This window comes from Ostrea edulis, chromosome 8 (genome assembly GCF_947568905.1).
Source record: "Ostrea edulis chromosome 8, xbOstEdul1.1, whole genome shotgun sequence".
Lineage (NCBI taxonomy): Eukaryota > Metazoa > Mollusca > Bivalvia > Ostreida > Ostreidae > Ostrea > Ostrea edulis.
The window spans coordinates 41,258,732-41,274,634 of record NC_079171.1 but is presented as its reverse complement, the minus strand read 5'-3'; the positions used below and the strand labels follow the sequence as shown (position 1 = coordinate 41,274,634).

Genomic DNA, 15,903 nt, shown 5'->3' with positions numbered 1-15,903 from the left:
CTTTAATGCCCTCAAAAGTGCATACACTGATGAAAGGCTTTAAATAATATAATAGGTGTATTAACATTAAAACATTAGACTAATTTGGATCCATCCCAGAGTCAAAACCCTGGTTTGTAAAATTAACCATTTTTTGTACATCCTTTTCTTTTATTCCTTATGCATTTACATCATACAATATCAACAAACTTACACATAAATACCATATACTAAGTTTGGCCCCACCCTGAGGTCAGAACACCTACCCTGGGGAACATGAAATTTACAATCTTGGTAGAGGCCTTCCTCCTCTACATCGCTATGCATTTGGTTTTTTCTTAAACATGTGCAGTTGTTGAGAAGATTTTTTTAAAAATTTGTCAATTTGTGGCAGTTTTGCCCCATCCCTAAGGCCCCAGGAATCCTGAAATTTACAGCCCCCCCCCCTCCCCCCATTCCAAAGATGCTTCATACCAAATTTGAAAAGAATTGGAATGAGAGTTATCAAGAAGTTTAAATTTCTATTGTTCACACATTTAATAACTGACCATGTTGGCCCCACGGTAATACCAAACCCCTACCCATGGGATCTTAAAATTTACAATTTTGGTAAAGGAATACCTGCTCTTTCTAAATATCCATTTAGTTTCAATGTAGTATCAACAGCACTAAAGAAGATGTTATTTTTAAGTGTTTTACAGATAAACACAATATAGTAAGTTTGGCCCTGCCCTGGGGTCAAAACCACTACCCTGGGGATCATGAAATTTACAATTTTGGTTGAGGCCTCCCTGCTCTACATCACTATGCATTTAGTTTTCCATAAATATACACGGTTGTAGAAAAAAACATTTTTGAAAATTTGTCAAGTTTTGGCAGTTTTTGCCCTGCCCCTAAGGCCCCAGGGATGCGGGCATCCTGAAATTTACAGTTTATGTCCCCCAGATGCTTCATACCAAATTAAAAAAAAGAATAGCTTTTCATTTCAAATTAAGATCTCAAAGCTTAATACACATCTGAAACACTACATGTAAGACATTCTCATTGTCTACTAAATTTATATAATCTCTGTTATATGATTCATTAATTTAGCATTAGCAATAAATCACAGTGAGCTAAGACTTGATACACAATATTTTCATGTATATACATGAAGGAATGTATGATGAACTAAGAATTTTAAGTGAGTGACAATCTTCTTCTACTTCCATTTGTTTCAACTTTTCATTGTCATTTGTTCAAATTGTTTTCCTTTCATTGAATAACTTTGTTCGTATTTTGAGATACTGTTCGTTCATCGAAAGATGGCATATGGATGTCAGAATATGGGCTTCCATAAAATCTCTTATTTCTTTCTTGCCTGTAAATGGAAAAGAAGAAAAATTAAAACCAATGTTTATTGCAAACATCATTTTAGATTTCATGATAAATGTCTGATAATAAATGTGTGAAAATATACATCTAAGATTTTTTTATTATCATTTATGCTGTTAATCTTTTCAATGTGTACTGATAAGCAGACTAATCATCACATAAACAAATTAAAAGAGCATCAGTTTTTTTACTGGCTTAGGTAAAAAAAAAACAAGAGGCCCAAGGGCCTAGAATCGCTCTTCTGATAAATTGTACAACCCCACCATTTCTATTCTTAGCCTCTTAGTATTCTAAATCTTTAGTTAAATCCTAAGAATTCAAAAAAAGTAGGTCAATGTGACCTACTTTTTGGTTTACACATTTTGAGAACCCAAGAAATATCAACTGACAAAGTTTGATGATTTTAAACCAATTAGTATCTGAATATTGAAATATAGCTGTCAAATTCCAATTGTAGGTCATGGTGACCTACTTTTTGGTCAGCGAACTCCGAACATGCAAGACCCATCAACTGACAAAGTTTGATGACTGTAGGTCAAATAGTATCTGAAATATATAAATATAGCCGTCAAATTCCAAAAGTAGGTCAAGGTGACCTACTTTTTCGTCAACACCCTTCAAACATGCAAGACCCAACAACTGACAAAGCTTGATGACTAGGTCAAATAGTATCTGAATTATATAAATATAGCTGTCCAATTCCAAAAGTAGGTCAAGATGACCTACTTTTTGGTCAACACCCTTTGAACATGCAAGATGCATCAACTGACAAAGTTTGATGACTGTAGGTCAAATAGTATCTGAAATATATAAATATAGGTGTCCAATTCCAAAAGTAGGTCAAGTTGACCTACTTTTTGGTCGAAACCCTTCGAACATGCAAGACCCATCAACTGACAAAGTTTGATGACTGTAGGTCAAATAGTATCTGAAATATATAAATATAGCCGTCAAATTCCAAAAGTAGGTCAAGGTGACCTACTTTTGGTCGACACACTCCGTTGACTCAAGATGCATCAACTGTCAAAGTTTGATGATTGTAGGGCAATTAGTGACTGAAATATATAAATATAACTGTCAAATGCCAAAAGTAGGTCATAGTGACCTACTTTTTGGTCGATACACTCCGAAGACTCAAGATGCATCAACTGACAAAGTTTGATGATTGTAGGTCAAATAGTGTCTGAAATATAGTAATTTAGCTGTCAAATACCAAAAGTAGGTCACGGTGACCTACTTTTTGGTCGACACAAACCGAAGACTGAAGACGCATCAACTGACAAAGTTTGATGATCCTAGGTTTTACAGTGCCCAAATTATGCATCTAAAATTGAAAATGTGAAATTTGAATATCTGTAAAATTCAAAAAGTAGGTCATTGTGACCTACTTTTTTATAAATATGTTTCAAGGCCTCAAGATGCATCAACTTACAAGATTTGATGATTCTAAACCTCTCGGTATTTGAAATAACAACTTCAAATATATCTATAAATGATAAGCCATAAAATTCAGAAAGTAGGTCACGGTGACCTATTTTTCAGTTGACGCATTTCAAGGTTTCATGATCCACCAACTGACAAGTTTTGATGATCATAGGCTTTAAAGTGTCCAAGATATGCATCAAAATTAATTTTAAAATAAATACCTGCAAAATTCAAAAAGTAGGTCACCGTGACCTACTTTTGAGACAACTTGACACAAGGTCCTAAGATGCATCAACTGTCAAAATTTGATGATCCTAGTCCTTATAATGACTAAAATATCTAAGATTTAAGGAATTTAAAAAAAAATTAAATTTAGGTCAACTTTGAAGTGACCTTGAGACCACGCCCTTTGCCCCAGGGTAATGCCTTGAACAATTTTTAATTTACAACATATTTTCATCCTTATGTGTAAGTTTGGTGATAATCTGCCCTGTGGTTCTTGAGAAGAAGATTTTTTAGCAACCACTACTTTTGTTTGTATTTTCCTGATTATCTCCCCTTGTTAAAGGGTCACATCCCTCTATTTAGTATGTATGAAAGCCCTTGGGCCAATGATACCCTGTGACAAATTTGAAAAGAATTGGCCAAGGGGTTCTTGAGTTATAGCCCTTTTTCTAAAAAGTTTACGCACACCGCACAAATGGCCATAGCATTAGCTCTTTGAGCCTTTGGCTCAGAAGAGCTAAAAATACTAAAAAGTACTCACTTAGAAGGTATCCTTTATTTTGTAATTGCCTGGCAGCACATTTAGTCTGGACATATTTTTTAAATTAATTGGTCAAAAATGCAGTGTCTTCTTTAGACCATTTCACTGTGAAAAAAAAAAACAACAACTTGTTTTCACATTTTTAACCCATAGGGTGATACATGTAATTATATTATAGTGGTATTATTTGGATGTACTTTGCCGAAATAGTAGTCAGGTGTTGACACAGGGTGCAAGAGCGGGAATCGAGTGCACTCTGTATCAAACCCCGACTACTATTTCGGCATGGTACATTCAAATAATACCACCATTATAATTATTAAGCTGACTGTTGTATGTCGACAATTTAAGTTAAATTCTCAATCCCAAATCTGTTTGCAGACATTAATCTAAATGAAAATTTTCTTGATCATTTCTTACTATGAGAAATTTAATGATGAGTCCAATGTACCATTTGATGTTATGTTGAAAATTTGGTTATTGTTCAGTTTAAACAATTGTTAGAGAATTTTTCTTGAAGACTATTGTCAATGATATCAGTCTTGGAATTCCACCTCCAAAGTGTTGACAATATTGTATGAAAACTACATTTTATACTTCACAAGATGTGTTTGTGAAACAAAAATGCCCCCGATAATGGCCAATTCCAAAGATGACCGAGCTAGGTCACAAGGACAATATCTTGGTACCAGTAGAAAGATATTGTCACAAGAAATGTTCATGTGCAATATGAAAGCTCAAATATTTACCATTTAGAAGTTATGACCAATGTCAATTTTTTTTTAAAAGTAGGTCAAATGTTAAGGTCAAAAGGATTAGTACCAATGGAAAGGTCTTGTCACACAGAATACTCATGTGAAATACCAAAGTTCTATCACTTACTGTTCAAAAGTTACTGGGTATTAGCAAGGTTAAAGTTTTCCAAAAGTATGTCAAACTCCAAGGTCAAGGTCACAGGGTCAAAAATGTTGGTACCCACGGAAAAGTATTGTCATAAGGAATACCCATGTGAAATATCAAAGCTCTAGCACTTACTGTTCTAAGTTATTAACAAGGTTAAAGTTTCAGACAAAATTACAGAATGACAGACAGGATAAAAACAATACCCCCCCCCCCCCCCTTGATCTTCGATCTCGGGGGGCATATAAATATATTCCTTAATGTAAAGGTGTTTGTGGCATAATGTTGGACTGATGTTTTCAGGAATGGAAATTTGATCCCTAGCATGTTCAGCAAAGTTTCAGACAGAATGACAGACGGGACCAAAACAACATGCTCCCCCAGTCTTTGATCTCGGGACTCGGAGGCATAAAAAATATGATAGAAAAATCCTTTAAAACAAAAATGCAGTCAAACTTAGTTATCTCAAACTTAATAGAAAAATGGAAAAACTTTGAGATATCCAAGGTTTTGATATATCGATAGTAAAATACAGAGAAAAGTTTTTAAAGTGACAGGGACTCTATATATTTAACATAGATATGGTATTCAAGATATCATTGCTTGAGATACCTAGGTTCAGTTGTAACTGTTTTGTTACTATTTTTTTGGCTAATGAAATAAGCTTAATTATTGCATGATAATACTTTAATGTAAATTTCCATTTGACTTAACGCTGTATCTGTTATCTTTCAAACTCTGTAATGCAAATGATAATCTTTAATTCTTTATGCATAAGAAATATAAGAATTTCCTAAAAATGGTGTGAGTTTCCTTACATTTAAAAATATCAATCAATAAGAATTATGATGAAAAAATGCTTTTTCGCAAATGAAAAATAGACCAGTCAGTATAATCCCTCCAAGAAAAGGAGGCAGACCCTGTTAACCTGACCAATAGTGACTATGCAGCCGCAAAATTGCTTTACTATATACATGTATACATTTAATATATATGGCTGTAGTACTAAAAAAGGCGAATGTAAGAATCATATGAATAAATTCGTATAGCAGACATCCCAACCAAATTCACAGCCTCATAAATACATGCAAATATTTAATTATAAAAAACATATTTCATTGAGAAAAAATCACTTGATGAAAAATTTACTTGATCCATTCTCATTGCATACAAACTGTGCCAAATTTTAGGGTTTGCTCGGGGCATTAACCCAAAACCTTCGATCATTAAGCAGCCACTCTACCCACTGTGCTACCATATCCTTCTACCCATGAAACTTTTTTAATCATCTTTTTGAAAAGCACAAGTTTCATTTTCTCTGATATTTTGGTTTGAACAACTTTTATTCAATAGTATGAATTTTAACTGATATGATTTGAGTCAAATAAAGCTACACAATTTCTTTTTATGATTACTGTCACAATATTTGATTCCAGGCTGTACAATACCTGTGTGGAGCATCTATTAGTGTATGGAGTACGTGTCACAAGATATATATTAGTGAAACTAAAACTGCATCTAGTTTCCCCAATACATTTAATTTATCCATTGCACAGAGTTTACTTACATTTTTCTTTTTCAAAACTGGATCTGTCTTAATTTGCAGCATCTCCTTGGTGTCTACTAAGAAAATTACTGAAATTAGCCAAACTATGGCTGGTCAAGTCCACATTCCATTCAAAAATGATTTTTTCTTCATTTACAATCCCCCAAAAAATTCCACTTTCTTTTTTTTGGGGGGGGGGGGGGTGTAAAGACGGGTATAAAAGTGTCTGCTCAAGTTGAAGAGAATCAACAGCACCTTTTAAACATTAATTGATTGATTGATTGAATATTGTTTAACGTCCCTGTCGAGAATATTTCACTCATATGGAGACGTCACCACTGCTGGTGAAAAGCTGCAAAATTTCGGCCTATGCTCGGCGCTTATGGCCTTTGAGCAGGGAGGGATCTTTATCGTGCCACACCTGCTGTGACACGGGACCTCGGATTTTGCGGTCTCATCCAAATGACCGCCCCATTTAGTCGCCTTCTACAATAAGCAAGGGACACTGAGGACCTATTCTAACCCGGATCCCCACGGGACTTAAACATTAATTGATACTGCCTGAACATGATTATGTATAATATACTTATGCCTGTTATTATATTAAAACTGCAACTGTGTTTTCAATTGTACTGTTCAATCAGACTTCGTTTTAATTTGATTCTACATTCAAGTATAGCATACATGTACATGCTGTTAAAATCTGTGAACTGTTCTGAAGATGTCAAAGATACTAAAGATAGAAATTTCAAGGTTGAATGCCACTAAATGTCTGAGTTATATGACGGACAGCATAGTCAATATATACTCTCAAGATTATTCTGATGGTCAAGTTAAAAAAAAACTTACCAATCTCAGAAAAAACAGAATCATTAGTCAAGCTGGAAATGCAATCAGTTATACCACCCAGTCTGGTAGCATCTGCAAAAAAAAAAATGTTGATGGCATAAAATGGAAAACTAAAACCATGTATTCATGAATTTATTATATGTATATTATTGTAGCGGTCAGCCAGGTTCGATCGCCAGTGGCTAGATAGCTTAGTTGGTAGAGCACCTGACTAGAGATTCAGGGGGCCCGGGTTCAAATCCCGGTCTGGTTCGTTGCATTTTCTCCCTTCCTGTTACATTAATATCATTGGAGATGAATAAGTAACTGGGTTAATTGGAGATGAATATGTCCCAATGACAATGCGATAAAACTAAAACATTCGTGGGAGACTTCCTTCTACTTAGGTCAGCATCATTTGTATAAGATATGAACGAGTTGCAAAGCAAGCAAACTATTATAACATCGTATCTAAAGGTTTGATGGTCAATTATCAGACAAAGTGATATAACCTCAACTTCTTCCTATGACCTATATGGGTTATGACATCACATAATTCTTCTTTTTGCAGACAGACAGACAGACTTACAAATGAGTGAAAGAACAGACAGATAATGAGGTTACTGCAATGATTTGGCATTTCATAGAAGGCCATAGTTAAAACTATAAATATTTTAAAGTATTATAATGTTCAGGGATAATATGTCTGCTCTTTATCTCCTATAGCAATCAGTACTTTGATACAGTCATTAAGGAGACTGCCAATAAATGGGCATAAGGTAGACCACAAAAAAGGTAAATACTAAAGTGTATATTGGGTATTTCTATCAATCTAATATGAGTATAATACCTCTAAAAGGCCACACTGAGAAGAAAATAATTTAACAATTCCCAATTAAAATCAATTTGCATTTAAACTATTAAGCAAGTGCTTACCTTTCTCCAGTTCCTTCTCTATGGCCTTGTCAGAATCTACATGAACTACCTGAAAGACAAAACACAATGCTATGAAACTCATATAGCTCAATCGAAGTCCCAGTCATACATGTATGTCCCCTGGTCAAAACTAATCTTTGAGAGAAATATGAACACCCAATCATTTTCTATTAGAATATTATAGACCTATCATGAATTTTGAAATTTTCTGCCAGTGACCTTAAACTTGTTCTTATGATCCTGGGCCAAGGTCATGATACACCCTTAGGTCATAAAAAATCTTAAAACCATGTATGAGCTTCCAATGATTCTCAATCTAAAGTTATTGATCAAAAAATAATTGTGTTAATACTTTTCTGCTACTGAACTTGAACTTGCCGGAATGACCTTGAACAAGGTTATAACACACCCTAAGCTCATCTTTATACTAAGTATTAGCTTCCAGTGGTTCTCCATTACAAAGTTTACATTGTTTCAAATCATTAAACAGTATTATCTTTAGTTCTCACATTTTTAAGTTGTCAATGTCAGATAATAGGCTGACTACAACATGCCTTGCAATATTAAGACTGATCTGTACAAATCAAAAGAAAGCAAAAAACAAAAAAAAAAAACAAAAAACAAAAAAAAAAAAAAAAACAAAAAAAACAACAAGTGAATTTGTACATTTCATCCTATAAGAATAATATTAAGGTGGCTCACTACACCTTGAAATAGTTTCTCAAATCAGTATGAATTGATTTAATCACAAAAGATTTGATGATGTATAATAAATATATATGCCAAAACAGCAGATAATAAGCAAATTTGGATAAAAACATGATTTTCAAAAACATGATTTCAACACATATGAACAAAAGACTCTGGCAGATTTGAACTCGAGATCTGCGGTTCACCAGACCAATGCTTTAACCACCGAGCTATGGTAATAGACAAACGAATCGATTGATACAAATAAATTTACAAAACATTTAAATTGCCATCTCGTGAGTAGTGTAATAAATAGTATAAGCTTTAGTGTAAAGAGCTACCTTAAGTCAGGGGAACTGAATTGGGATTTTTAGTGTCAAAATTAGGAAAAATCAACATTTTAGTGCATTGGGAATGGTACTATTTATTGGTACATGTACTAATAAGTTACATGAAAAAACAATCAAATATCACATATTTAACAAGAGGCCCATGGGCCACATCGCTCACCTGAGTCATCTTGTCCCATTTTTGAAGATTTTCCCTCCATACTTTGATCCTATTGTGGCCCAAACTTACCCCGGGGAACATTATTTTTACAGACTTGAATCTGCACTATGTCAGAAACCTTTCATATAAATGCCAATATTCATAGTGCAGTGGTTCTTGAGAAGAAGATTTTTTAATGATTTTCTCTATATACTTTGATCCCGTATTGTGGCCCATTCCTACCCCTGGGGCCATGGTTTTAACAAACTTGAACCTGCACAATGGCAGAAAGCTTTCATATGAATTTCTACTTTCCTGGCAAAGTGGTGCTTAGGGAATTTTTTCCCCCTGTATACTTGCACATAAAACTTTGATTCCCTATTTGTGGCCTAATCCTACCCCCAGGGCCATGATTTTTACAAACATGCACTATGTCAGGATGCTTTTATGTAAATTCATACTTTCCTGGCCCAGTGATTCTTGAAAAGAAGATTTTAACAGATTTTCTCTATATATTTGTATGTAAAACTTTGACCCCCCATTGTGGCCCATCCTAACTCCAGGGGCCATGCTGTCAACAAACTTGAATCTGCACAATGCCAGGAAGCTTTCATGTAAATCTCAACTTTCCTGGCAAAGTGGTTCTATAGAAGAAATAAAAAAAAAATTCCCTATATATTTGCATGTGAAACTTTGATTCCCTATTGTGGCCCCATCCTACCCCCCCCCCCCCGGGGGATCATTTAAACAAACTCAAATCTACATTATGTAAGGAAGCTTTCATGTAAATCACAATTTTTCTGGCCCAGTGGTTCTTAAGAAGAAGAATTTCAAAGATTTTCCTTATAAAACTTTGACCCTATCTTGTGGCCCCATCCTACCCCCAGGGGTTATGATTTTAATAAACCTGAATTTCCACTATGTCAGGAAGCTTCCATGCAAATTTCAGCTCTTCAGGCCCAATGGCTCTTGAGAAGAGGATTTTTAAATGACCCCACCCTACTTTTGCATTTTTGTGACTATCTCCCCTTTGAAAGGGGCACGAACCTTCATTTTTAAAAACTTAAAAGCCCTTTACCCAAGGATACTTGTTGCCAAGTTTGGTTGAAATTGGAAATGTAAATGTTTACAGTCGACAGACGACAACCAGAAAAGCTCACTTGAGCTTTCAGCTCAGGTGAGCTAAAAATTTTAAACAGGAAAATATTGTTAGTTATGTAGACACTTGGAGGGATAATACGGAAATATATGGGGTTCTTATAAAATACATATTGGCCGAGGTGTAAGATGAGTCAAATATGCAATATTTTCAAGGACCCAATATACTTTCATATAACCTCTCTGAGTGTCCGCGTACTGATATTTTAGATGAAGTAACAATTGCTTAGTTACATTAAGATGTCATCTGATGTTTATGTGACGTCAGTTATTAGGGTCCTTGCGAGGTCAAACATGTCAAGTGAAAGTAACATCTAAAATTTGATATTGGTCATTAGGGTATATAGTAGCTGCAATAATATAGCCCTATCCAGTTTTTTTTTATTCTGACGTTTTCGGGATAGGGTTAAAATTCCATAGGATCTCCGTAATGGTGCAAAATAATTTTATGAATAACCGATAATAAACTCTGTGTATTAGTCCCAAATGTTGTTTACACCAAAAGGAGTACCAACTTTGTGCTCGGGCATGTCTAATAAAGATGTTTTTCATTCAATATAATGTACAGCATCCAAAATTCTTCGTCTGCTCCGCCATGCTTGTTATCGCGAGATCTCGTAGGTGGATCTAATGAAAAGCCTAAACATTGACAATCAGCGCGAAAATGTAGTTACTCGAGCCACTTGGACAAAGAAAGGAAAATCATATTGTTGCAGAGAGAATTTACACTCTGCAGTTCGGTTTTTAACTTAATATTAAATTCAAATACTACCTTATATGGCATATCCAAATGACTTGACAACCGGAAGTTGAAACTTCAGTACATCAAACATGGCGCACAAATATGAATCGAGAAATTGGAATTTATCGAAATTGTTGAAAACGGTAGAATAGAGCCTCACAAATCTAAACTTGCAGGTTGTAAATTTATATATTGACTAAGAAACATAGAATATCATTTTATTGACGTAAAGAAAGTCAGGACATGTTTAGAATGAGCGCAAATGTTGCGGGAGTGAATCACTCCCGCATTTGCACCATTACGGAGATCCTAAGGAGTTGTAGCCCTCTCCCTAAAAAAAAAAAAAAAATCAGAGAGGGCTACATTATTGCAGCTAGTGGGTAAGTAGTGAAGGTAAACAGATGAAAGCAAATGAACGAGACTCTGTCTACCGAGTAGAATTAGTGCAGAGATTGCCAAGTAATTTTGAACTACTTTTTTTATTCAAACTCATCAGACGTTTATTTCATAAATTACAGTAGCCCCCCCCTCTCTCTCTTTCTCTCTCTCTCTCTCTATATCTCTCTATCTCTCTCTCTCTCTCTCTCTCTCTCTCTCTCTCTCTCTTATAAAACAAAAGTAGAAAATATATGCATGTACTTAAAAAATAGATTGTTCTATAACCTATACATCTTAGAACATCAACTGTGCAAGTCTCTTTTTTTTTTGGCGAAAGGGCCGATTCTAGTACCCTGTGTCTCTGCTTCTTTTCATAAATTATGGTCTTGGGGGGGACACACTCAATCCCTGTCCTGATTTCGGATTGCAATTCAATGCAGCGCATTGTACCATAAAATGCAGAATTTGGCTATGTAAACACTCTAAAAGCCGATCATTGTAATCGACAGTTGTCTCAGCTGATGTTATAAGTTACGGACGATGACTCATGTCACAACACTATTATCGATCGTTCAGGTAAGAGTTTAATAAGTCTTGTGTAAATAATGTTAAGTGATTTTCGTCAAAATTGTTATTTGAATTAATACATAAGTGTACGACAGACGTTTTTTTTTTTTATATATAAAACTCAAGTATTGCATGTAGGAATATCACAACACCTGACCTATACCCACTGGTCTTTATTGATAAAATTACTTTTGATGCGAAATCCTCAATGTACACATATGCATGGAATAATCAGAGTGATAATCTTTACTTTTTCCAAATCATAAAACCATTAATGACACATAGCACATCATCGTATAAACTACATGTAGGACAATACCAAGCACATAAAATGCATGTCGGACGTGTTATGTTCATCGGTAGACTAAATTAAAGCAAAGCAAACATGAAAAAAATCAAATTTGAATATAAACGTTATGCGATATTAATATGGAACACGATATGTTTCCCTGCTAAGCAATAAGTCCGCATATGACGGAATATGATAACGTTTGTTCCTATATCGGATCGCGAAAATTTATGAAAGTGTGCAGAGACAGTGCGTGGTTTTCGTTTCAATAAAAACAACGCAACCAATGGTTAATTTACATTTCCCTTTCAACGCTTATATACAGCCTGTACAATAGAAAATCTAAAGCTCTGTTTTAAGATACATTAGATGACGAAACAAGCAAATCTGCGTTCATTTTTATAAATGGCATGTAAGTTGGTTTAGCCTCATATAGGGAGACTAGACAAAACTGTGCGAGAAAAGTTGTTTTTGGTTTTGTCATGTTAAAAAAGCTTCACGATTTTATGCCAAAAATGATCGTCCCATGAAAGAAAGTACCTATATCCCATGATTTATAAACCGAGTACATATATAACACGTGTTTATTTTATTAGAACTGGATATACTAAATGTTTACCTTTATTATAGACAACATTTACTGATACAATACAATGATCCAGTGACACGTGGGCGTGTCGAATTTTGTCCAATGAGATAACGTCGTTTGTTTCTGTATACATGGTCAGGCATAGGTCGGACAAAAATGGCGCTTGTCTACAATTAGTTTTGAGATGTCTAGTATTTTTTTTTTACGTTATTAAGAAATAGTACTGTTTAATAAGATATAACAATGGTGAGGCATTGCCCACACGGAACTTGTAAATTGGATAGCAGATATCCGAATAAACTTATGGGTGCGAAATTCATCCCATTCCTGAGACCAAGGTCTGATCTTGACAGATGCTTACGTTGAATCTCGTTCTACCGAATGCCACATTCGCAACTAAACGTTGAAAAGATTACGAAACATACATATTTATCTTCCAAGGTAAGTATGTTTCATTCACACACCCCCCCCCCTTTATACAAGAGGAGGAAACACCGCGAAGTTATTACTCACTCGATCGCTTTGTATGCATTGAAATACCGAAACTAGAAACTCGGTGCATAACATTCATATATAAACTAAAACTGTCATAGAAGTATTACTCGAGAACAAAAGTATCTTATAACAGTTGCCAGTACCTCATGCGTGGCATTATGCTGTGGAGAGGCTTTTTTTCTTGGAGTCTGTTTAGGTTTGGCAAAAAACCATGGCAGCAACTGGTTCAGGGTTTATTTTAAGTCCACGAGGTTTATGCCACTGCTGTGGTATATTAGTAGATGGAAGGGCCGAGGGTACTTCAATCAAGTCAATGTTTTTGTAGTGTATTAATGTATTCATCGTGTCAACAACATGCAACAAGTACCTCTTATTCTAAAAGGAAGAATGCTAAACATGTACGTTTCGTAATAGATTTATTTCGTAATTCATATAATTTTTATATGATGAAAATCTAAATCGTTTAATTTATGTACATAGCCGGTTTTCCATGAACAATGACTATCGATATTGATCGATGTTGTGGGAGTACTTGTCATATTGATCGTGTGTGAAAGTTCACTTTTGCGCATAGATCAGTAACATTTTGCCGCTATATCAATGGGTTCATGACTGGATGAATATAATTGAAATGCATAAACGTATCCATTGATAAAATGATTGTACCCTCTCTCCTTTGCTCTCTTAGTAATCTCGGTATTTCGGAGAAAAATCTGAAGAATTGTCGCACCGAATCGATTGTTAGATTGATTTCGCCCGCCTTGTTTACTACAGAAAGTACGATCCGGAAGCGTCGCTTAGACGGAACGACGATGGACGGGGCTAATCGATATGTAATGGATCGGTGTATCGAGTATCCAAAATCTCTGATTTTATATGTTGGACTAAGTTTACTGTTAATTGTCATTTTAAAGAAATACAGTTTTTTCTTCAGATAAGTAGGCATTATGTTGTATATTTCTGCCGTGAACAATCACAGGAACATAAGTAGGGTATACTGTTAATATTAGTCATTGTTTCTGTCATGTTTCCACCTGTTCCTATATACGTACACGTGTTATTTAGTTACACTTACACGCTCATTTACACATTATAGTTCTATATAGGCTAGAATTACTTTAGCTATGTATGATACCGGAAGTGATTTTAGCAGACGTCAAATCGGCCGGGATGAGAAATTTTGATGATATTTACAAATAGATAAGCAACGTCAGTTTTGAAATAAGATATACAAAGGTACTAAATATTGTTTCTTTTCCTAGTAAAGTATACATGTAGAAAACCAGCTTACTGCAATACATGAACACCATGCGATGCATTATGAAAGAATCATATATTAGCATGCATGGCGTGTAAAACATTTTTCTGCTAACAAATGAAGGCATAGTTTGAAGATGGACTCAATTTTCCCAGCTCCAGATACCCACTAGTGCATATGGGAGAGTTACTCGAACACTATTTTTTTTTAAGTTGGTCTAATTTCATCCTGGTGTAGAACATTTTGATAGAAATCTTATACTTCCTGAAACTTAAATTTAATTTCATCTCCGATTTCATATCTGTAGTTATAAGAGGAAACCACACTGACTGTATTGAAAACAATGCATGGGTCTTGATGTAAAAATGAAGGATGTCGTACAAAATATAACATATTTCCAAAGATGTCAATGAATTGAATCCCATGGCGTAGTGAGAGAGGAAAGATAACCTCCCCTCTAGTGAACGGAGTCATAGGTTGAAGGTTGACTAATTTCTTTCAGTTCTTGATATCCACTGTTGACATTGCCATCCTCTTGGACTTTTAGTACATCGTCTTTGGTGCAAGTCGTAGAATCACTCGGATGATATTTCTTTCCTTCGTTTAATTTCCTTTTTTTCCTGAGATAAATTTTATTTAAAAAATGAAACACGAGGATTTTTTAAGATGATTTGTAATGTGGTGCTTTTGAGAGAAGCTGCTTACCATTTCACGATTTTGTAGACGGCATACACTCCATTGAGAACTAATGTAACACAAAACGCACCGAGGACTCCATAAAACCTTGTATCCGTTTCCTGCTCTGGACTTTCAACTGCAATGATTAATTGAAACAATGGAAAAAATAATATTTAAAAAAAAACGTGCCAAAGCATTACATTTATGCATGACTATTGTTGTTTCTTTATGCTGACCTTCTAAGCAATCGTTTCCATGCCAGCCAGTTTTGCAACCACCCGTGCAATAGCCCGTCACATGATGACAATCACGTGATTTCTGACAGAATGCGCTACATTCCTCCTTACAACCAGCACCAAAATGCCCAAACTCGCAGACTAGAAAAAAAAGAAGCTATAATTATAATCAGTTCATGAAATAGCAAGACACTATAATTGAAATGTAGATCTCGTATGAAGTACATTACCCTCATCACATTTGTCTCCCTGATATCCAGGTCCGCATTCATTATTACAGGAACCGCTGATGTGGTGACACTGGTTCCCCTCCCGACATTTCCCACATGTTTGGTTACAGCCTGGTCCGTACTGGTTATCACCACACTCTGTTGTTATAATTTGTATAAAGATGCAGGAAACTTGCCATTTTCTCATGTGAATCATGTAATTGTACTTAAGATACACTTGGTAGAGGAAGTGTATGATTGATAAGATTGTACTCAAAATATACTATTTGTTAGGTGTCCTTACTGGATGCTTAAAATGCTAATTAACTTTTCTTTGGGCATCTTTGTTTAAATTATTAATGTGACATTAT

The 15,903-nt window shown here is 35.0% G+C and overlaps 1 protein-coding gene and 1 long non-coding RNA gene across 4 annotated transcripts in view; both read right to left on the bottom strand.

Annotated features, from left to right (window-relative positions):
* Nucleotides 1–1,017: 1,017 nt before the first annotated feature.
* LOC125661791 (uncharacterized) lies at nt 1,018–9,326 on the bottom strand. 3 transcript variants are annotated; one of them, XR_008797599.1, is made up of 5 exons: nt 7,755–7,902; nt 6,840–6,911; nt 6,012–6,067; nt 3,545–3,649; nt 1,018–1,339 (listed from the first exon to the last, which is right to left on the bottom strand). It is a non-coding gene; the product is annotated as an uncharacterized LOC125661791 (long non-coding RNA). The 3 variants fall into 3 exon arrangements; XR_008797598.1 differs by having other exon boundaries at nt 6,840–9,326; XR_008797600.1 differs by lacking the exon at nt 6,012–6,067 and having other exon boundaries at nt 6,840–9,326.
* Nucleotides 9,327–13,550: 4,224 nt separating this feature from the next.
* LOC125661686 (multiple epidermal growth factor-like domains protein 11) overlaps nt 13,551–15,903 on the bottom strand; it is a 34,357-nt gene continuing 32,004 nt past the window's right edge. Inside the window, exons 19-22 of the mRNA XM_056147620.1 lie at nt 15,554–15,691; nt 15,324–15,464; nt 15,115–15,223; nt 13,551–15,029 (exon numbers count right to left, since the gene is read on the bottom strand). Coding sequence (XP_056003595.1) covers nt 14,867–15,029; nt 15,115–15,223; nt 15,324–15,464; nt 15,554–15,691 — 551 coding nt within the window. The 3' untranslated portion in view covers nt 13,551–14,866. The remainder of the gene's footprint in view (nt 15,030–15,114; nt 15,224–15,323; nt 15,465–15,553; nt 15,692–15,903) is intronic.